Raw genomic sequence first — 24,281 nt, forward strand, 5'->3', positions numbered from 1 at the left:
TGCTAATGCATGAAACGATGGGCAAGTTAAAAAAAAAGAATCATTTTCAAAGATGATTCTGCCGTTAATAAATACTGTAACATTATACAGCAGTGCATGGATGCTTATGTGCTTTTATATTACTGTGTTCTATTGAGGTAGAAAAGTAGTTTTCACATAAAAACAAACACTTAAGCTATTAGGGATAGAAAGCTGTACCATTAAGTAGTGGTGGTGAAAACAAACATTGCACATAAAAAATTAAATCTAAGGAGAGAAAAAACACTTTCAATTATATCAATTATAGGATTATTAGATAATCAAAAAATTACAAGACAATTACACAAGGAGTCAAATTCTACAGTTTGGTTTTACAGAGTAATCATTCTGAGAATCTTGGGGATTAGGCATTTCTCAGCCCTGTCACTTTTATGTAACAATGACATGCCTAAAATTATTCAAAAGACGTAGATAATCCCATATATCTTTATCCCTGTTAGTTTTTTACAGATACTTTCTGAATAACAAGTTACTGGATTTAAATTATCTGGCAGATTGCATGTATTTCATTTCTGGTGAAGCAAGTTTACAATATATGGTCATATAATTGACATCAGACTAATTTAAGTGCCTGAGAATGTAAATGCTTATTACATGAAAACACATCACAAAAAAGCTGTGCCACTATATTTTGATGAGACTATTAATAAAGCATTAAGTAATTTCCAATTTTCATTGAACCGAGTAATCTTTTTCTTGACAATTTCATAAACTTCACTCTCTGAAAGTTTTCAGTGTGAATTGCACATATGCACAGACTAAACTTAATTTGTACTAATTTACAGTAAATTTTGCTGCTTTATATTTATCTTGCTTTACTCCATGGTTCAAAATGCACAAAAAATTAGCCAATAAGTGAGAAAATCACAGCTGTAATACTAACCCATGGCATGATGTCTGACTGATAGGATGAGGTGTGGCAAACAGATCACAGCCTTGATAAACAAACCGAATTAATTGTTGACGCAATTCAGGTTCAGCCATGAGAGTTTCTGTTACTTTGTTTACCTCCAATTCACCTACTTCATGTGCCTTGGCCTCCTCACTATCATTAAATTCTTCCACATTAACATATTCACACTCTTCTTTAGTCGTTGTCTCATCATCGTCTAAAACTAAAATTTCATCATCTTCATTATCATCTTCAATTAATGTTACTTCAAAACCTGCATTTAGTGTCCTGGGAATTCTGAAAGCATCAGCATGGATGGATGAATACATTTCCTCTACTTGCATGTTGCTTGGGATAATCTGAGCAGTCACAATGGCACTGGCAAGCTGTTGGGAGATTTTGGTGAGTTCCACATGGGCATGTTCACGGGTCAAGTGTGCTGCTAGGCCCATCACTACTGGGTGGTCTGCTGGTAGGTGTTCTTCCTCCAATAAGAACCTGCATAAAGCAATGCTTTAGCATAAGCAAGATGGGATAGAGTAGAACTCTTGTGAGGTACAGATTGAAATGACATAACCAAACTCTCAAAACTACTTGAGCCATGTAAACCTCATAGATCTGAGCAAATTTCCTCATGACATGTGCTGAGGGATTGTGCAGGGAAACTTGCTAGGCCACAAGAAATGTTGTACACCAAGTCTCTAGAGGAAAGCACAGTTTCAAATATATGGGAGGAGGAACACAGATGAATTTCTCCAGAAAGGTGACATTCACTCTCCACACTGATAACTTAAAATACAAAAGCAATACACAAATTAAGTGCTCTCAGAACCCTAAGTGGTCCCAAATTTGGGAAAAAGAAAAATATTCCCCAAACATCTTTTACAAACAATTCATATGACCCACTTTAAACTATGCCTCATCTGCCCAGTCTTCCACTCTCGTCTTCCACCCTCTTAAAAACAAATATAACAAAAACGGCAAACCACACCAAACAGTGCACTAAGAACAATCACTGTCTGCCTAGCCTTAGAACACAATGAAACAAAGATTCTCCCGGTACAGACTCCTCTAAATACACTTGGCACCCAATTCTATAAAACAAAATCCAAAGCACTCTCTAACCAACCTACAAACCCCAAGCAGAAATAAAAAGTTTACTCTTCCATCATACTGCAGAAGCCTCTAATCACAGATTCAACCATCCCCATCAAAAGTAATGTCAAAATGTATTTGTGCTGAAATAACCAAACAAGCACTTAATGACCAACCTCCCAACTAGGTCTTTAAACCCCAACCCATCAGGCTTGTAGACAATAGAAACCACATTCACCAGACAAACTCGAGTCACATGCAGGAGGGTAAAAGGCGTGCAAGGAATAGAGTGAATTGGAACGATGTGGTATACCGGGTCGACATGCTGTCAATGGGTTGAACCAGGGTATATGAAGCGTCTGGGGTAAACTATGGAAAGTTTTGTGGGGTCTGGATGTGGAAAGGGAGCTGTGGTTTCGGTGAATTATACATGACAGCTAGAGACTGAGTGTGAACGAATGTGGCCTTTATGGTCTTTTCCTAGCGCTACCTCACGCACATGCGGGGGGAGGGGGTTTTCATTTCATGTGTGGCAGGGTGGCGACGGGAATAAATAAGGGCAGACTATGAATTATGTACATGTGTATATATGTATGTCTGTGTGTGTATATATATGTATACGTTGAGATGTATAGGTATGTATATGTGCATGTGTGGACGTGCATGTATACACATGTATGTGGGTGGGTTGGGCCATTCTGTCGTCTGTTTCCTTGTGCTACCTCACTAATGCAGGAGACAGCAACAAAGTATAATAAATAAATAAAAATTATTAATATTTATTATACTTTGTTGCTGTCTCCCACATTAGCGAGGTAGCGCAAGGAAATAGACGAAAGAATGGCCCAATCCACCCACATACACATGTATATACATACACGTCCACACACACACATATACATACCTATACAACTAAACGTATACATATATATACAAGGAAACAGACGAAAGAATGGCCCAATCCACCCACATACACATGTATATACATACACATCCACACACGCACATATACATACCTATACAACTAAACGTATACATATATATACACACACAGGCATATACATATATACACACATACATAATTCATACTGTCTGCCCTTATTCATTCCCATCACCACCCTGTCACACATGAAATAACAACTCCCTCCCCCCGCAGGTGTGCAAGGTAGTGCTAGGAAAAGACAACAAAGGCCACATTCATTCACACTCAGTCTCTAGCTGGCATGTATAATGCACTGAAACCACAGCTCCCTTTCCACATCCAGGCCCCACAGAACTTTCCATGGTTTACCCCAGACGCTTCACACGCCCTGGTTCAACCCATTGACAGCTCGTCAACCCCAGTATACCACATCGTTCCAATTCACTCTATTCCTTGCACGCCTTTTACCCTCCTGCATGTTTAGGCCCCGATCACTCAAAATCTTTTTCACTCAATCTTTCCACCTCCAATTTGGTCTCCCACTTCTCCTCGTTCCCTCCATCTCTGACACATATATCCTCTTTGTCAATCTTTCCTCACTCTTTCTCTCCATGTGACCAAACCATTTTAAAACACTCTCATCTGCTCTCTCAACCATAATCTTTTTATTACCACACATCTCTCTTAACCCTATTATTACTTCCTCGATCAAACCATCTCACACCACATACTGTCCTTAAACATCTCATTTCCAGCACATCCATCCTCCTCCGCACAACTCTATCTATAGCCCACACCTCGCAACCATATAACATTTTTGGAACCACTATTCCTTCAAACATACCCATTTTTGCTTTCCGAGATAATGTTCTTGACTTCCACACATTCTTCAACGCTCCAAGAACTTTCACCCCGTCCCCCACCCTATGATTCACTTCCGCTTCCATGGTTCCATCCACTGCCAAATCCACTCCCAGATATCTAAAACACTTCACTTCCTCCAGTTTTTCTCCATCCAAACTTACCTCCCAATTGACTTGTCCCTCAACCCTACTGTACCTAATAACCTTGCTATTATTTACATTTACTCTCAGCTTTCTTCTTTCACACACTTTACCAAACTCAGTCACCAGCTTCTGCAGTTTCTCACACGAATCAGCCACCAGCGCTGTATCATCAGCGAACAACAGCTGACTCACTTCCCAAGCTCTCTCATCCACAACAGACTGCATACTTGCCCCTCTTTCCAAAACTCTTGCATTCACCTCCCTAACAACCCCATCATTAAACAAATTAAACAACCATGGAGACAGCACACAACCCTGCCGCAAACCTACATTCACTGAGAACCAATCACTTTCCTCTCTTCCTACACGTACACATGCCTTACATCCTCGATAAAAACTTTTCACTGCTTCTAACAACTCACTTCCCACACCATATATTCTTAATACCTTCCACAGAGCATCTATATCAACTCTATCATATGTCTTTTCCAGATCCATAAATGCTACATACAAATCCAATTGCTTTTCTAAGTATTCCTCACGTACATTCTTCAAAGCAAACACCTGATCCACACATCCTCTACAACTTCTGAAACCACACTGCTCTTCCCCAATCTGATGCTCAGTACATGCCTTCACCCTCTCAATCAATACCCTCCCATATAATTTCCCAGGAATACTCAACAAACTTATATCTCTGTAATTTGAGCACTCACTTTTATCCCCTTCGCCTTTACAATGCCACTGTGCAAGCATTAGTGTGTAGTATAATACCATTGTTTCCAAGATTTCCAGGTGATAGTGAGTGTGCTGTCTTTTTTTATTTGCCCTTATTTTAGTATGGTCTACTTGAAGAGTTTGCCTATATAGTTTCAAGAGAAGGAGTATTAAATATATTAAAAGCATTACAGTATTCATTAGCCTCTACTGGATATCACCATGCTCTACTGATAAGTCTTTTTTATTAGAGAATCTTTTTTTGATTTTAGAAATTTTTATAACATAATCATTTGCATAGTATCTCAACAATAACAACTGAATTTAGGTCGCTAATGATTACTGAAAGTTAAAAAGAGTAGAAAACTAATGGAAACAATTTACAAACCTTAGAGTTTCTTTTAAACAGTCCTGGTAGCCAGCAACAACATCTGGGTCAGCTATTTCTTCCTTCACTTCATTGGATCTAAGAGGACTGGATGGACCATGAACTGTTTCATGTACTGGATGTACCTCTGTCTCGGGTGTTGCCACATCCAAGGACTGACTAGATTCCTTTTTGTATGGTGAAAATGGCACTGGCATCTGAAATGAAAGTTGTGTTCCATACACTTTACAAGATAACTGTGGCCTACAACATTTTTTCTGTTAAAAAATCATAATGTGTAAATGTTTACATAAAGTGGTTCACATGTACCTTATGTAGGGCTTAAATTTTATGGGGCAAAGGAATACCAAATTCCTAATCATAAAATGTCCCAAATGAAATGATGGATGACTCTCCATATGTATGGGCCTGAGTTAATGGCCAAAATTTTTTACTTATGCAAATCCAGCATATCAATGTATGCTCTCCACCTGTTCAAAAATCTTGTTTCCATGAAGAATATCAACCACTCAGATTTGTGTGTGTGTGTGAACTTGTGTACCTGCTTAAACAGTTCAGATATGTAATTTCACATTGGTGCAACCCATTCTCTAAACTTTCATCAAAACCACAAAATCTGTAAATTTATCAATAACTTCTGCATTCACAGTCTTTCCACCTAACTTATTTGATTATCACTGTATTACTATAAAAACAAGTAAGGGGAATGGGGGAGGAATGGTATGTATTTAGGGAAGCAGTGACGGCTTGCGCAAAAGATGCTTGTGGCATGGGAAGTGTGGGAGGTGGGCAGACTTGAAAGGGTAGTGAGTGGTGGGATGAAGAAGTAAGATTATCAGTGAAAGAGAAGAGATTGGCATTTGGACAATTTTTTGCAGGGAAATAGTGCAAATGACTGGGAGATGTATAAAAGAAAGAAGCAGGAGGTCAAGAGAAAGGTGCAAGAGGTGAAAAAGAGGGCAAATGAGAGTTGGGGCGAGAGAGTATCATTAAATTTTAGGGAGAATAAAAAGATGTTTGGGAAGGAGGTAAATAAAGTGCGTTAGACAAAAGAACAAATGGAAACAGGTGAAGGGGCTAATGGGGAGGTAATAAAAAGTAGGGGTGATGTGAGAAGGAGATGGAGTGAGTATTTTGAAGGTTTGTTGAATGTGTTAGATGATAAGAGTGGCAGATAAAGGGTGTTTTGGTCGAGGTGGTGGGTAAAGTGAGAGGGTTCGGGAAAATTATTTCGTAAACAGAGAAGAGGTAGTGAAAGCTTTGTGGAAGACGAAAGGTGGCAAGGCAACGGGTTTGGATGGTATTGCAGTGGAATTTATTAAAAAAGGGGGTGACTGTGTTGCTGACTGATTGGTAAGGATATTTAGTATATGCATGGCTCATGGTGAAGTGCCTAAGGATTGGTGGAATGCTTGCATAGTGCCATTGTACAAAGGCAAAGGGGATAAAGATGAGTGCTCAAATTACAGAATGATTCCTGGGAAATTATATGGGAGGGTATTGATTAAGAGGGTGAAAGCATGTACAGAGAATCAGATTGGGGAAGAGCAGTGTGGTTTCAGAAGTGGTAGAGGATGTGTGGATCAGGTGTTTGCTTTGAAGAATGTATATGAGAAATACTTAGAAAAGCAAATGGATTTGTATGCAACATTTATGGATCAGGAGAAGGCATATGATAGAGTTGATAGAGATGCTCTGTGGAAGGTATTAAGAATATATGGTGTGGGAGGAAAGTTGCTAGAAGCAGTGAAAAGTTTTTATTGTGGATGTAAGGCATGTGTACGAGTAGAAAGAGAGGTAAGTGATTAGTCCTCAGTGAATGTTGGTTTGAGACAGGGGTGCGTGATGTCTCCATGGTTGTTTAACTTGTTTATGGATGGGGTTGTTAGGGAGGTGAATGCAAGAGGGGCAAGTATGCAGTCTGTTGTGGATGAGAGGGCTTGGGAAGTGAGTCAGTTGTTGTTTGCTGATGAAACAGTGCTGGTGGCTGATTCGGGTGAGAAACTGCAGAAGCTGGTGACTGAGTTTGGTAAAGTATGTGAAAGAAGAGAGCTGAGAGTAAATGTGAATAAGAGCAAGGTTATCAGGTACAGTAGGGTTGAGGAACAAGTTAATTGGTATGCAAGTTTGAATGGAGAAAAACTGGAGGAAGTGAAGTGTTTTAGATATCTGGGAGTGGATTTGGCAGCGGATGGAACCATGGAAGAGGAAGCAAGTCACAGGGTGGGGGAGGGGGCGAAAGTTCTGGGAGCATTGAAAAATGTGTGGAAGGTGAGAACATTATCTCAGAAAGCAAAAATGGGTATGTCTGAAGGAATAGTGGTTCCGCCAATGTTATATGGTTGCAAGGCGGGGGCTATAAATAGAGTTGTGCAGAGGAGGGTGGATGTGCTGGAAATGAGATGTGTGAGGACAATATGTGGTGTGAGGTGGTTTGATCGAGTAAATAATGAAAGGTTAAGAGAGATGTGTGGTAATATAAAGAGTGTGGTTGAGAGAGCAGAAGAGGGTGTTTTGAAATGGTTTGGGCACACGGAGAGAATGAAGGAGGAAAGACTATCAAAGGATATATGTGTCAGAGGTGGAGGGAACAAGGAGAAGTGGTAGACCAAATTGAATGTGGAAAGATGGAGTGAAAAAGATTTTGAGCGATCAGGGCCTGAACATGCAAGGAATAGAGTGAAATGGAACGATGTGCTGTCAATGGATTGAACCAGGGCATGTGAGGTGTCTGGGGTAAACCATGGAAAGTTTTGTGGGGCCTGGATGTGGTAAGGGAGCTGATGTTTCAGTGCATTATACATGACAGCTAGAGACTGAGTGTGAACGGATGTGGCCTTTGTTGTCTTTTCCCAGTGCTACCTTGCGCACATGCAGGGGTAGGGGGTTGTCATTTCATGTGTGGCGGGGTGGCGACGGGAATGAATAAAGACAACAAGTATGAATTATGCACATTTTATATATGTATACGTCTGTGTATGTGTATATATGTATACGATGAAATGTATGTATATGTGCGTGTGGACGTGTGTATATATACATGCGTATGTGGGTGGGTTGGGCGATTCTTTTGTCTGTTTCCTTGCGCTACCTCGCTAACACGGGAGACAGTGACAAAGTATAATACAATAACAAACTTCAGTGAAACACTGTGATAAGAGCTCAAGATATTGCAGGGTTGGAATGAGGTGGATTGAAGGTTACTAGGAAAGTGAGGAATGATCTGATTTTTAACAAACCTACCAAAAAACAATGCCATGAGAGCTTACGGTGGAGGTGGATCAAGATGGGGGGGTTATGCTTGTCTGCATTATCCACCTTAATCATAATATCCATGATATTCAACTGTATCACTTCCAGACTTGCTGAAATGTCTATACTAAATGTGGATGCATTAAATTATGTACCAAGGAACAAACCAAATACTATTTTGCTGCGAGTTAAAATATCCATTTTCATTGCACAAATACCTCATATTATGGTGATATACTTTCCTCATAAGAAAATATTCTTATGCACCCACACCCACAAAGAGAAATTAATTTAAACAACCTCATTCAACATGAAATGTTTAAGGCTGGCCTGGTCACAGCATCTTAAGAAATGCAAAAGTATTATTTAGAAGAAACAGAGAACCAACCATTATTTTACCAAAATTACAAGAGCGGAGACACTGTACATTGAAAGGATTAAAGCTGCATAGCTGTTCACTGGATGATGCTAATAATCAACATATCTTGATGAGGTATGGTACAAGAGGCCATGATCTGATGCTGAGAAAATTGATGGCTACAAAGCATGTAAAGATTCTGATTAAGTGTACAGATAATGGATGGCAAGAGTGGTCTTAGACATGAATGCTGGCATCTAAAAAAGATTCAAAACTTGATAGATAAAGTACACGAAATGCGAACCTATAACTATAAAACTCCCCATACTGTGCAAACAGGTAATTGCACATACATTGTACACAGGACCATACTATGAAGCACTATAGATATGCGCGGATGGTTTCCCACTTCATATGAAATACTTAAAAGATGCCTCGACCCATTTGTCACCGTAAGTAATAATTCACCCACAAATACCAAAGCTGTCGGGTATTCTACAATCACCATGATGGGAGGGCACTTATCAGAATGCGCATTGCCAGACGCCATCGCGATAACCACACCTGTGCCTCTAGAAGTATCAGAAAAAAAAAATGCATAGTATCTGAGGAAAAAATCAAAATGAAATTTTGAAGAATAGTAGTAATATCATGATCATGAAGTTCTATTTAGGCCCAGAGAGAACAGGTACATGCAAAGCAGCAACAGGCTTGCAAGCTAAGGAAAGTTAATGGAATTACAGTTGTTAATGCTAGGGCAGACATCATATTCCATCTGAGAGCGACAGACCTTAAATGAAAACCAACATTTGGAATGACTCATGATACAATGTATTTTATTTTCATTTTCTATATACTTAGTCGCTGTTTCCCGCATTTGCGAGGTAGCGCAAGGAAAGAGACAAAAGAATGGCCCAACCCACCCACATACACATGTATATACATAACCCCCCCACACACATATGCATATACATATATACACATGTACATATTCATACTTGCTGCCTTCATCCATTCCCGTCGCCATCCCGCCAAACATGAAATGCGCCCCCCTCCCCGAGGTAGCGCTAGGAAAAGACAAAGGGCACATTCGTTCACATAGTCTCTAGCTGTCATGTGTAATGCACCGAAACCACAGTTCCCCCTTCACATCCAGGCCCCACAGACCTTTCCATAGTTTACCCCAGACGCTTCACGTGCCCTGATTCAATCCATTGACAACACGTCGACCCCGGTACAACACATTGTTCAAATTCACTCTATTCCTTGCACGCCTTTCATCCTCCTGTATGTTCAGGCCCCGATCACTCAAAATCTTTTTCACGCCATCCTTCCACCTCCAATTTGGTCTCCCACTTCTCGTTCCGTCTACCTCAGATATTTATATCCTCTTTGTCAATCTTTCCTTTCATTTTCTCCATGTAACCAAACCATTTCAACACACCCTCTTCTGCTCTCTCAACCACTCATTACCACACATCTTTCTTACCCATTCAATACTTACTCGATCAAATGTGCAGCCAGTAATACTTGTGGCATGCCTAGCAGTTTCTTTTCAACCATTGTGGCCTTGATTGGAACATTTTGACCGTGCCAAGTCGTTCACAACGAAAACATATATCCCCAATGGTGTGACAAGTCTGGCGTAAATCAAGCTGAGTAGATCTGGTGTAAGTTAAGCTAAGTAAATCGGTGACCACATGTTTAAACGGAAGGCCAAGCGGAAGTGGCCGACAACAGACACTCGCGAGGGACGCCAGCTGCCAGCCGCCGCCTGGCTCTCCTGCTTCCACTCAACACACCATATTGCTGTTATTACATCCACCATATATATATATTATAAAACAGCCATCTTAATAATAAGGTCGGCGAATGTCTGAGGATCAGCTAGACGTCAGCTGCGTTCGCTCTTTGTTAACCTCTGATCCTGGAATACGAATATTGATTTCCTTGCCTAAGGAATTTATATTTAACAATAAAGATCCTATACTACACGTTGTATGCAAAATATTTCTGTGCGCCAGTCGATATTACCATTCATCATTTTAAGCATTTCAAGGCTTCGTTTTTATACCAATTCTCCTTTATTACACATTTACCATGCTAACCTTTGAAACTTCTATCAGTGATCTAAATTCAGGGACAACAAAACAGAACCTGAACTTATATGAAAGTCATAAGGCGGTTTGCTTTTAAACGTTTGTGGAAGACATCATTCTCAATTTGAAAACATAAACTGCCTTTGACAATTATTGACGTTGACTGTCATAAGACAGCTTCCAGCACAAGGATCATACTTAACGCCAAGCGCAACATGTAGTTCCTGCTGCAAACAGTATTTAATCTACCAACTATACCAGTTTAAATTCACGTTCATTGATATCAAATGTGTATACGGACACACTTTTAAAAAGAAGCTTAAAGTGGAATACTCTACACGTGCTAAAATATGATCACATACACACACACGGGGTACCTGGATTAGACTGGTGTTTATGTATGTTTGCATACATACATAGAAGACATGATACTTAAACATAAGGTTATGAGACGCAACACGAGTATAAAACACTCACCAAAACACAAAATTAGTCATCACATACACACAAAGATGGCAAGAGGGGTAAAACAAGTTACAGGGAAAAGTTGGAGGCTTTAAATAGCTCTCTTCCCACACCATATATTCTTAACATCTTCCACAAGGTATCTCTATTAACCCTATTACATGCTTTCTCCATATCCATAAATGCCAAACAAATCCTTGTGTTTCTCAAAGTCGTTTTCATACACATTCTTCAAAGCAAACACCTGACCCATACTTTCTCGAACACTTCTGACACCTCACTACTACTCTCCAGTCTGATGTTTTGTAAATGCCTTCAGCCTTTCACAATCACCACTACCTCATATAACTTACCAGATACACTCAATAAATTTGTACTTAGCTTTACCCCCCCCCCCTTTGCTTAAATTTACACAATGACACTATACATACAATCCGACAACCCTTTGGTAAATAACCATGATCTATACATACATGAAAATCCTAACTAAACACAGTCACTCTCTTCTTACAAAATTCAACTGCAATACCTTCCACTCCAACTGCCATGTCACATTTCATCATACGTAAGGCTTTCACCACCACCTCTTTCTGCACCAAATCATTCCTCGACTCAATTCGCACACCACACTGACTGGTGCCATATTTGGATAAGAAAAAACATCCCTCGTCATCCTACACAAATAATTCATTCGCTCTACTTCAAACTATGCCCCTCTTACACCATAAAGCAAATATAAAAACTAAAAACCAATCAAAACTGCACTTGGAAGTCACTCGAAGCCTAGCTCCTACAATCTCTTCACAATCAAAGATCCAACCAATATAGTCTCACCTCATTAAATTCTTTGCAACAGCACCAATATCCCTACCCATCCAGACCACTCTACAATCAACCACTAACCAAGTAGAAATGCAGAGCTTACCCCTGGTTTACCCATCAGTAATCTCTGACAATACACTTAACCGACATCCCAACACAATCTAAAAATTGCAACCCATCACAAACCACACTACCCAGAAAACGAGTCACTCCCACCTCAGGTCTGGAAATCATTAATGACGAAAACACTTCACAGTTTCAAAACCCTTCATGCCCACCGTGCATCTACCGTAAAGAAAACACAGAGCACTTAAAAATGGCCTGCCGACACTTTCATACCTAAACGAGCACATATTATGACATGATCCGGTCCGGTGGATCTAAGTGCTGCATGAGGAGACTCATGGGTCAAAAAGTAAGTTATAACCTATTGTTACAGTGTGCAGAGCTGAAGCATCTGATAAATGATGTACCGAATCAAAGACACACGCATGGGGGGAAATAATAAATCGTCAGACGGTTTCAAGTGATGTCAATGTCACAAAGTATACTTTGTTCCCCTCTAAAAAATACACCTGTTACATTTTCAACAAAACACGTCACACCTTTCAAAACCGTTTAATTTCGCACTTATCAATGTCCTAAACACCACATATCTGTCAGTCACCTTATTTGAAAATACAATACGTCTTAAATACATGCTCTCTATGTAAACATATTTTTTCAAACATATCCTCCATTTCCCCCGTTAGCGAGGATGCGTCAGAAACATGACTCAATTTTTCAAGTTGTCTAATATCTCTTATGTACATGGGTGGCGAGTTGTGAGGTTGTGAAAGACTCTTTCATGGGTTGTCTCAACGTTTCGCTTTAAATCTATCAAATCATCTTCAGCTTCGTGAGGAGAGGTCAATGGATCAGCGCGCTCATTGGCTTAAACGATGGTTGGGCTCGTAAATGTAGTACTCAAAGCAAGTGTTCTGGTGTTCGTTGTTCCATGGTAATTAGAGCTTAGGCGATGTAAAGGCGTCTTGTTTTGTATACGGAGTAGCATGGGTAGTTACCTTTGAGATTTAACAATCGTTTCATATATATATATATATATATATATATATATATATATATATATATATATATATATATATATATATATATGTGTGTGTGTGTGTGTGTGTGTGTGTGTGTATGTGTGTGTGTGTGTGTGTGTAAATCTACTCCCAAAGAACGAAATCAGTGCCCTTTAACTGCATATAGGGATATGGGAACAGAGCTGATGATGACTGCTGTATTATCATTATATGGTTATATTCATCTAATATTGCTGCATTTAAATTTAAAGATATCAATTTTCGTAGTAATATTTGTATACGATGCAGCTGTCCCTTGAAAGAAAACTAAAGCCCATTAAAAAAAATCACACCCGTATTACAGTACCAGAATGTTACACTATCACCACAACTGACCAAGCATCAATCATATATTAAATCACAGCTATCTATCTGATTTCGCACTCTCGCAGCAAGGCGGGAAACTTTTCAATTCCAAGACTTACACTGAACTCTTAAGAATAATGACTAGAATAGAAATGGTGACGACAGGATTAAAGGTCCTGTCTATCTGATGCTTCTGAAAGACGATGGTGTTAACGTTGACCTGCACACTTATCCCTGTCACAAGATGTACTGCATCCGAGAATTGGTTCCTACAACATGAACACCCGTACAGTTGACAGATACTTTCTTAAAACTAAATATGTAAAGTCTAATATGTCACTGTAATGGTAGAAAGGTCTGTTACAACCGAGTTGCTTTGCAATAACAGAAAATTATGCCAGTTTGCATTTCAATCTAGACAAATACAGAAAAAAATTCAAGCTGAATATTCTGTAAACACGCCGTGGTACGGCTCGTGCTCAGCTGCTCCTGATCTCACTCTCCTTACCGGTAGCACTACAGCGATGGATACCGCTTTTAAATGTTCACTACTTTTCGGTTAAGTATCTACTCTGAGATGATATACTCCTGTATAATGATTGCACTTCCATATCATACTAACTAAAGAGTTAACTTCAACGGCTGAATAACATCTACCCCATATTATCAATGTTTTAACGTGTGGAAACGAAATACGAAATAAAATAAAATGCAATCGATAAGAGTGAAAACTTAATAGGTGGCGGAAAAGTAGCCACGCGCGTTATAACGTGCGTCGTCACCAGACACGCGGTACTTTGACTTCCTGTACCATTTTAAGGCTATATAATAAAGTCTCAAACTTTTTAGTATACCTGTCTAAACATGCACATCTAACCATCAACCCTGAGTGCTTCCGAGACCACCTCACATCGGCATCACTGGCAAATGAATGTATTCGAAAGGAAAAAAATGATCTTTTGTCCCCAGACATGTGTGCAGAGTTGCTGCTTTCACTTTTTATAACGATATGGCAAATTTACATTAACAATATCAGAGGTGAAGGTTAATTCAATACAATGTACCATTTTAACCCTCTAATAATTAGCAAATTGTAAAACAATTAAAATCGGTACATTCATTTACGAAAAAAAATATCTTTGAAAAAGAAAATAAGCAACGTCATGTGAACATCTGCTGGGTGGGGGCTGTGTTCTGCTGGGAATAGCTTGGGGAGAATTTCTCAAATGTTTGGCATGAAAATCAATAAATTTCTCAGACTTATCAGTACATAACCTTAGACGGTCGACGACAATTAAAACATTTAATTAAGGAACGATATTCGCGAAGGCATTCCAGTATGTTTGAATAACATCTGTACACCATCCTAAAATATTCCGAAATCTGGTGCACAATAATATCAAGATATTGTCTACATCCTACGTTATATCAAGAAACGGTCTACAACCTACGCTATTTCGAAATCTGGTGTGCAATAATATCAAGATATTGTCTACGTTCAACACTATTCCGAAATCTGGTATGCAATATCAAGATACTGTCTACATCCAACGCTATTCCGAAATCTGATTTGCAATATTATGGTAATGCGTACATCCTACGCTACTCCGAAATCTGGTGTGCAATAATATTAAGATATTGTCTACATTCTCCGTTATTCCGAAATCTGGTGCGCAATATCAAGATACTGTCTACATCCTACACTATTCCGAAATCTGGTGTGCAATAATATTAAGATATTGTCTACATCCTACACTATTCCGAAATCTGGTGTGCAATAATATTAAGATATTGTCTACATTCTACGCTATTCCGAAATCTGGTGCGCAATATCAAGATACTGTCTACATCCTACACTATTCCGAAATCTCGTATGCAATAATATTAAGATATTGTCTACATCCTACGCTATACCGAAATCTGGTGTGCAATATCAAGATAGTCTGCCTCCTACACTATTCTGAAATCTGGTTTGCACTATTAAGAACCTGTCTACATCCAACACTAGTCCAAAATATGATGTGTAATATCAAGATACTGCCTACATCCTACACTATTCCAAAATCTGGTGTGCAATAATATCAAGATATTGTCTACAACCAACACTATTCCAAAATCTGGTGTGTAACATCAAAATACTGTCTACATCCTACGCTATTCCGAAATCTGATGTGCAATAATATCACGATATTGACTACATCCTATGATTTTCCGAAATCTGGTATACAATATCAAGATACTGTCTACATCCTATGCTATTCTGAAATCTGGTTTGCAATAATATCAAGATATTGTCTAAATCCTACGCTATTCCAAAATCTGGTGTGCAATAATATCAAGATAGTCTACATCCTATGCTGTTCCAAAATCTGGTGTGCAATATCAAGATACTGTCTACATCCTATGCTATTCCAAAATCTGTGTGTAATAATATCAAGTAAGGGTTACTAGGAGATAAGGAAGAAAGGGTTACTAGGAGATAAGGAAGAAAGGGTTACTAGGAGATGAGGAAGAAAGGGTAAAGAATGTTGACATAGATGCAAAGATGGGCATGAGTGAACATGTAATGTTAGGGGATGAGATTAGACTTTGTATCAAAAGAAAAAAAAAGCACAAAATCAAATGCAAATTAAGGCAAAAAATAAGAAAATGCAAATTGAGGCATATAAAGAGTTTAGGTTAAAAAAGACAAAGGTAGATGCACAGATGGGCTCCAGGTGAGCCAATAATGATGTGGATGCCAGAGTTTATAGTAAGAACCAAAGGATTTCCTTGATCAGTTTGAGAAAATAGTTGGGATAAGAGTGACAGCAATTCTTGTTCAAACAAAATTCAGAATTTAAGCAAGAGAGGCATGTACATGCTTAGGCATAACAGAATGTGTTGATTATGAAATAATCATAGAGGCTGTGTTAAAACTGTTCATTAGAGTCCAGATGTCTACAGGAGAAGATTTAGAGCTCTGAGTAAATTAAGTGAGCAGACTCATTTAGAGTTAGGAAGAATGTGTGAAATGACTAATGACATGGTTTAAATCTGAAGATATCAAAACCATGGAAGGCTTGAGGCAAAAAATTTTGCTAGAGCATTCTAAAGAATTTGGGAGACCAAATAGGAGTTGGAAGGATGGAATGAAAAAGATTTTGAGCGATCGGGGCTTGAACATAGAGGAGGGTGAAAGGCGTGCAAGGAATAAGAGTGAATTGGAACGATATGGTATATCTGGGTTAACATGCTGTCAATGGATTGAACCAGGGCACATGAAGCGTCTGGGGTAAACCATAGAAAGGTTTGTGGGGCCTGGATGTGGAAAGGGAGATGTGGTTTCGGTGCATTACACATGACACCTACAGACTGTGTGTGAACGAACTTGGCCTTTTTGTCTTTTCCTAGCACTACCTCGCAGGGGGGATGCTATTTCATGTGTGGCAGGGTGGCGACGGGAGTGGATGAAGGCAGCAAGTATAAATATGTACATGTGTATATATGTATATGTCTGTGTATGTATAGATATGTATATGTCTGTGTATGTATATGTATGTATACACTGAAATGTATAGGTATGTATATGTGCGTGTGTGGGCATTCATGTATATACATGTGTATGTGGGTGGGTTGGGCAATTCTTTCATCTGTTTCCTTGCGCTACCTCGCTTATGCGGGAGATGGCGATTAAGTATAATAAAAAAATATAACAGCACATCCTGATATTAAATATCAAGTCAATAAGGACAAAATCAAGGATCTGAAAAATGCTGCAAGTTTAGCAGATCAAACAGCATTTGCATATAAAATATACAGGGAAGAGACATCACACAAAAAGAGTGGATACAAACAATTCAGATATAAGTCCAGTGACAAAGGTCAACTAAACCAAGCAAAGGGTTCAAATCAAGGTTCAAATTATTATTATTATAACAGTTGGGGTGAGAGAGTATCATTAAATTTTAGGGAGAATAAAAAGATGTTCTGGAAGGAGGTAAATAAAGTGCGTAAGACAAGGGAGCAAATGGGAACTTCAGTGAAGGGGGCTAATGGGGAGGTGATAACAAGTAGTGGTGATGTGAGAAGGAGATGGAGTGAGTATTTTGAAGGTTTGTTGAATGTGTCTGATGATAGAGTGGCAGATATAGGGTGTTTTGGTCGAGGTGGTGTGCAAAGTGAGAGGGTTAGGGAAAATTATTTGGTAAACAGAGAAGAGGTAGTAAAAGCTTTGCAGAAGATGAAAGCCGGCAAGGCAGCAGGTTTGGATGGTATTGCAGTGGAATCTATTAAAAAATGGGGTGACTGTATTGTTGACTGGTTGGTAAGGTTATTTAATGTATGTATGACTCATGGTGAGGTGCCTGAGGATTGGCAGAATGCGTGCATAGTGCCACTGTACAAAGGCAAAGGGGATAAGAGTGAGTGCTCAAATTACAGAGGTATAAGTTTGTTGAGTATTCCTGGTAAATTATATGGGAGGGTATTGATTGAGAGGGTGAAGGCATGTACAGAGCATCAGATTGGGGAAGAGCAGTGTGGTTTCAGAAGTGGTAGAGGATGTGTGGATCAGGTTTTTGCTTTGAAGAATGTATGTGAGATGGATAAGGAGCTGTGGTTATAGTGCATTACTCATGACATTTAAAGAGTGGATGTGACCTTCCTTTGTCTGTTCCTGGCACTAACTTCCTAATGCAAAAGACGGCAATAAAACATGAATTTTTTTTCATACAAATTCACCATTTCCCACATTAATGAGGTAGCGTTAAGGACAAATAATTATACCGTGTGGGTAAAAATCCTCACCTGGCCCCCTTCTCTGTTCCTTCTTTTGGAAAAGTAAAACCGGAGAGGATTTCCAGCCCCCGCCTCCCACACCTTTTAGTAGCCTTTTTACAACACGCAGGGAATACGTGTGCAGTATTCCTTCTCCCCTACTGCCAAGGATGATACAGATTCTCCCTGACTTATGACTGTCCATATATACAACCTGTAAAAATATAAATGAAAAATATAAGTAAATATAAAAATGATGCTTACTCATACGTCCGTCAGTGCTAACGACTGCGTGGGTACAACAGCGAATGTCAGATGACCCCGGCATTCGGTGCATCTCTCTTAGTTCTCACTCCCAGTTACCATCCAGTAAGCACGCTTTGTTCAAGTGAATCTAACGAATTTTCATGCTAGATTAAACCATTTTTGTATTAAACCCCAAAGGAGATGATGAGCAAGAGGAAAAATCCATCGCATATTGATAGATATATGTGAAGCTGTGAAAGGTATGAAGTCTATGGTAATAAAAAAGCAACAAGGGCTCATCCAAGAAATGGAAAAATTGCTGATGCTGTGGATGGAAGATCAAATTCAAAAACGTGTACTACTAAGCTTACTAACAATTAAAGTGAAGGCTAAAAGTCTTTTTGAGACAGAAGGGTATACTAAGAGATGAGGATGATAGGGTTACAAGGAGGTGAGGAAGAAAGGGCTACTAGGAGATGAGGAAGAAAGGGTTACTAGGAGATAAGGAAGAAAGGGTTACTAGGAGATGAGGAAGAAAGGATTAAGAATGTTTACCTTGATGCAGCAATGGGCATGAGTGAACATGTAATGTTAGAGGGGATGAGATTAGAATTTGAATCTAAAATAAATGTGACAAGGTAGAAAATAAGAAAATGTAAATTGAGGCAGATAAAGAAGATGGGTTAAAAAAGATAGAGGTTGATGCAAAGATGGGTTCCAGGTGAGCCAATATTAACATGGATGCCAGAGTTTATAGAGTAAGAGGCAGAGGATTTCTTCGATCAGTTTGAGAAAATAGCCACTTGAAAAGTTGAAATAAGGGGACTGAGCAATTCTTGTTCAAACAAAATTCAGAGGTGAAGCAAGAGAGGCCAATACAAGTATAGGCATAACAGAAGGTGTTGATTAAGAAGTAATCACGGAAGCTATGTTTATAAACTGTTCAGTTGAGTCCAGATGTCTACAGGAGATTTTGAGGTCTGAGGAAATTAAATGAGCCGACTCATTTAGAGTTAGCAAGATTGTGTGAAATGAATACTGACAGGTGGTGTAAATCTGAAGATGTCAAAACCATGGAAGGCTTGAGGTAAATAATTTTGCTAGAGCATTTTAAAGAATTAGTACATCCTGATATATAATATGAAGTCAATAAGGACAAAATTAAGGATCTGAAAGAGGCTAGTTGATCTGCTAGAGACTGAGTGTGAACAAATGGGGCCTTTGTTGTCTTTTCCTAGCGCTACCTCGCACACATGAGGGGGGAGGGGGTTGTTATTTCATGTGTGGCGAGGTGGTGATGGGAATGAATAAAGGCAGACAGTATGAATTATGTACATGTGTATATATGTATATGCCTGTGTGTGTATATATATGTATACATTGAGATGTATAGGTATGTATATTTGCGTGTGTGGACGTTAGCGAGGTAGCGCAAGGAAACAGATGAAAGAATGGCCCAACCCACCCACATACACATGAATATACATAAACGTCCACACACGCAAATATACATACCTATACAGCTCAATGTATACCTATATATACACACACAGACATATACATATATACACATGTACATAATTCATAGTCTGCCTTTATTCATTCCCATTACCACCTCGCCACACATGAATTAACAACCCCCTCCCCCCCTCATGTGTGCGAGGTAGCGCTACGAAAAGACAACAAAAGCCACATTCGTTCACACTCAGTCTCTAGCTGGCATGTAATAATGCACTGAAACCACAACTCCCTTTCCACATCCAGGCCCCACAGAACTTTCCATGGTTTACCCCAGACGATTCATATGCCCATTGACAGCACATCGAGCCCGGTATACCACATCGTTCCAATTCACTCTATTCCTTGCACGCCCTTCACCCTCCTGCATGTTCAGGCCCCGATCACTCAAAATCTTTTTCACTCCATCTTTCCACTTCCAATTTGGTCTCCCACTTCTCCTCGTTCCCTCCACCTCTGACACATCTATCCTCTTTGTCAATCTTTCCTCACTCATTCTCTCCATGTGACCAAACCACTTCAAAACACCCTCTTCTGCTCTCTCAACCACACTCTTTTTGTTACCACACATCTCTCTTACCCTATTATTACTTACTCGATCAAACCACCTCACACCACATATTGTCCTCAAACATCTCATTTCCAACACATCCACCCTCCTCCACACAACTCTATCCATAGCCCATGCCTCACAACCATATAACATTGTTGGAACCACTATTCCTTCAAACATACCCATTTTTGCTTTCCGAGATAATGTTCTCGACTTCCACACATTCTTCATGGCTCCCAGAATTTTCGCCCCCTCCCCAACCCCATGATTCACCAATTCCATGGTTCCATCCGCTGCCAAATCCACTCCCAGATATCTAAAACACTTCACTTCCTCCAGTTTTTCTCCATTGAAACTAACCTCCCAACTGACTTGTCCCTTAACCCTACTGTACCTAATAACCTTGCTCTTATTCACATTTACTTTCAACTTTCTTCTTTCACACCCTTTACCAAACTTAGTCACCAGCTTCTGCAGTTTCTCACAAGAATCAGCCACCAGGGCTGTATCATCAATGAACAACAACTGACTCACTTCCCAAGCTCTCTCACCCACAACAGACTGCATACTTGCCCCTCTTTCCAAACATCTTACATTCACCTCCCTAACAACTCCTTCCATAAACAAATTAAATAACCATGGAGACATCACACACCCCTGCCGCAAACCTACATTCACTGAGAACCAATCACTTTCCTCTCTTCCTACACGTACACATGCCTAACATCCTCGTTAAAAACTTTTCAATGCTTCTAACAACTTGCCTCCCACACCATATATCTCCTAGGTTAAGTTTCTGGGTTCTAGGTGCCCCTAAACCACGAGTAAAATTTCACCTACATCCAAAAGTAAAATTTTACCTAAAATTAAATGAATAAAAATGTATACAATCTTACCTGCTGAAATATTTGCGAGCTCCCCTAAGTGTGCTCAGAGAAGAGGGGTTACATCATTATATGTCTCTGTCTTCAGCTTTTTCTTTGAGTTAAATGCACCTCTGTAGTCCCAAAGGCAACGATGCTGTCATACATTTTCAATTAAAAATTCCTCTGAGAGGAGGGACCACTGAGGTGATACAATGTAACACTCCATGCTGGTTCAAACCTAACAATGAATTGAGGCTGAAAGGTGTACAATGTAACCAAACATACAAAAAACTGACGCTCATCAAAATCAAAATGATAAATACAAAATAAGAACACTGACAGAAATATAATAGTATTTAAAGATTAGACTTTTTTGTGCAATCGTTTCATAATGCTCAAATTCTTATTTTACATAAATATAGCAATAATTGAGTATAATCTTGATTTGAAAAAAGAATGTTTGAAGGAACAGTTGTTCCAACAATACTATATGGTTGCAAGGCATGGGCTACAGATAAGGTTGTATGGAGGAGGGTGGATGTGTTGTAAATGAAATGTTTGAGAACAATATGTGGTGTGAGGTGGTTTGATCAAGTAAGTAATGAAAGGTACACGAGATATGTGGAAATAAGAAGAGTGTGGTTGAGACAGTAGAAGAGGGTGTTGAAATGGTTTGGACATATGGAGAGTGTAAGCGAGGAAAGATTGACAAAGAGGATATATGTGTCAGAGGTGGAGGGAACAAGGAGAAGTGGGAGACCAAATTGGAGGTGGAAAGATGGAGTGAAAAAGATTTTGAGTGATCGGGGCCTGAACATACAGGAGGGTGAGAGGCATGTAGGGGAATATAATGAATTGGAACGATGTGGTATACTGGTGTCAACATGCTGTCAATGGATTGAACCAGGGCATGTGAAGCATCTGGGGTAAACCATGGAAAGTTTTGTGGGGCCTGGATATGGAAATGGAGCTGTGGTTTTGGTGCATTATACATGACAGCTAGAGACTGAGTGTGAATGAATGTGGCCTATTTTGTATTTTCCTGCTGCTACCTTGCTGAGAGGAGATGCTATTTCATGCGTGGTAGGGTGGTGACGTGAATAGATGAAGGCAGCAAGTATGAATATGTACATGTGTATATATGTATATGTCTGTGTATGTACATGTCGAAATTTATATGTATGTATGTATATGTGAGTGTAAGGGCATTTATGTATATACATATGTATGTGAGTAGGTTGGGCCATTCCTCGTCTGTTTCCTTGTGCTACCTCACTGATGTGAGAGTATTTGTAAATGTTCTTTTGTGTATATTCTGTGACTCCATACGAATTTACAACCATAATTAATTTTCGCTTCACTGGATTTCGAGCAAACTCATGATGCATCATCCCAGACTGCCTCCTCTGATGCTAGAGGAGTTAACATCATCATGCAATTAATAGTTTATTTTCCCTCCATTCACTAAAAACTACACCAATAATAAAGACTGGCAACTAAGCATTTAATTTTCTGAGTCATTTGTTTATTACAAGGTGTACCGAAACAATTTTATAATATTTTTTCTACAAGGAAACATCACATGAATCCACTGACAAAGATAACAGCTATCCATTCAGGAAGAAAGGTTAAAACAGTTTTTTAAGAGTAAATACAAAAAATTAAGTAAAAAGTGATATGATACATAGTCTAAATAGGAAAAAAATCCATTAACCAAAGAAAAACAAGTACATTAAATAAAAAAAAAGGCAACCAATCACCTTAAAAATGCATTCTATAAAACAATGAATAAAAAGGAAATCCTTCAGGGATAAGAACACAATGGTAAACTCTGAGGCAAAGGTGTAGTGCTGTCAAGGTCATCAATAAGAGAAGCATGGGTATGTGTGTAAGGAATGCTGGTGATAAAATGAAATTGTGCATATTCAAACCACACTAAGCATAAGAAATTTTTTAAGCAAAATTGCATTAGTGTAACTTAAAATTCATGTATATCAAGGATGAGTAACTTAAGGGAGACGTGTATTGTATTCAAAACAATTTTGTAGTAGCATTTTATTTCATGTACATGACCTTGTGACCTTTATCTTTGATGTGTTACACTTAATCTGGTGTGTAACTAGGTATGCAGTTTCTGTGCTGTTTGTCTGATCTATATCCAACTGCCCAGTCTTGAAATATCAGTTACACAAGATGGAAATGAAAAAACACATGCACAGATAAATGGACACATACCATACTGCTTTGCAACATATGGGGATAAAAATTAGTTGACTGAAATAGGTAATGTACATGCAGGTGCTATTTATGGTGATTAGGTGGGAAATGTGTTGTCTTGTGAATTGTTATAAGACCTTCCGTAGTGTAGCAATTAGCGTTCCTGACTGTGACGCATTCATGGGCCGGCCAAGCTCCCAACTAAGCAGCAAGTAACGACAGCCAAAAAAGTAAAAATAAATTCTGGTTTATATGTTCGTAAATGCACTGCAATATCAGTACAAGTATCCAAACTTTGAAGTAAAAGTAAATCTTAAACAAACATCATTTAGAAGTACAGTAACCTTGTATTTCAACTTTGTTACCTACCACCACTGTATATCACTACATCATTCACTCTAATAAGCAGTTTCTTTACCTTAAAACTTGAGAAACAGTGTTATGAACTACTGTGATCCCCATAACTGCTCATATCAGAGGCTTTTAGGTTGTGCATCATAAAACACTAGTCAGTCAGGCAACCAAAACATTCTGGCAAAAAGATTGTCCATAATAGTAAGACAAAAAATTATTAGTTTTTTTTTTCTTTGTTGCTGTCTCCCACGTTTGCGAGGTAGCGCAAGGAAACAGACGA

At 39.1% G+C, this 24,281-nt stretch overlaps 2 protein-coding genes across 13 annotated transcripts in view; both read right to left on the minus strand.

Annotated features, from left to right (window-relative positions):
• Positions 1–271: 271 nt before the first annotated feature.
• Positions 272–22,781, minus strand: LOC139757378 (uncharacterized). Of its 5 annotated transcripts, none has more exons than XM_071677806.1 (3): positions 21,461–22,781; positions 5,061–5,257; positions 272–1,429 (listed from the first exon to the last, which is right to left on the minus strand). In XM_071677806.1, the coding sequence occupies exons 2-3, from the start codon at positions 5,255–5,257 to the stop codon at positions 904–906; spliced, it is 723 nt and encodes a 240-aa protein (XP_071533907.1). In that variant the 5' UTR covers positions 21,461–22,781; the 3' UTR covers positions 272–903. The 5 variants fall into 5 exon arrangements, with proteins under 5 accessions (XP_071533907.1, XP_071533904.1, XP_071533903.1 ...); XM_071677803.1 differs by lacking the exon at positions 21,461–22,781 and adding an exon at positions 18,278–19,735; XM_071677802.1 differs by lacking the exon at positions 21,461–22,781 and adding an exon at positions 13,609–13,766.
• A 152-nt stretch (positions 22,782–22,933) lies between these two features.
• The window catches only part of Fatp1 (Fatty acid transport protein 1), a 186,391-nt gene continuing 185,043 nt past the window's right edge, over positions 22,934–24,281 (minus strand). For all 8 annotated transcript variants that reach the window (XM_071677795.1, XM_071677794.1, XM_071677792.1 and 5 more), the window contains one exon: positions 22,934–24,281. This exon is cut by the window's right edge and continues 2,012 nt beyond it. The gene's annotated coding sequence lies outside the window, so the exon portion shown is untranslated.

Source organism: Panulirus ornatus, chromosome 26 (assembly GCF_036320965.1).
Source record: "Panulirus ornatus isolate Po-2019 chromosome 26, ASM3632096v1, whole genome shotgun sequence".
Lineage (NCBI taxonomy): Eukaryota > Metazoa > Arthropoda > Malacostraca > Decapoda > Palinuridae > Panulirus > Panulirus ornatus.

Coding starts and splice junctions, on each gene's coding strand:
- LOC139757378 (XM_071677801.1), bottom strand. CDS start 8,396: ATGGATATTATGATTAAGGTGGATAATGCAGACAAGCATAACCCCCCC. Junction 5,258..8,303: donor TCTCATGGCATTGTTTTTTG/GTAGGTTTGTTA, acceptor CTTTCATTTCAG/ATGCCAGTGCCATTTTCACC. Junction 1,430..5,060: donor TGTTTAAAAGAAACTCTAAG/GTTTGTAAATTG, acceptor TGCTTTATGCAG/GTTCTTATTGGAGGAAGAAC.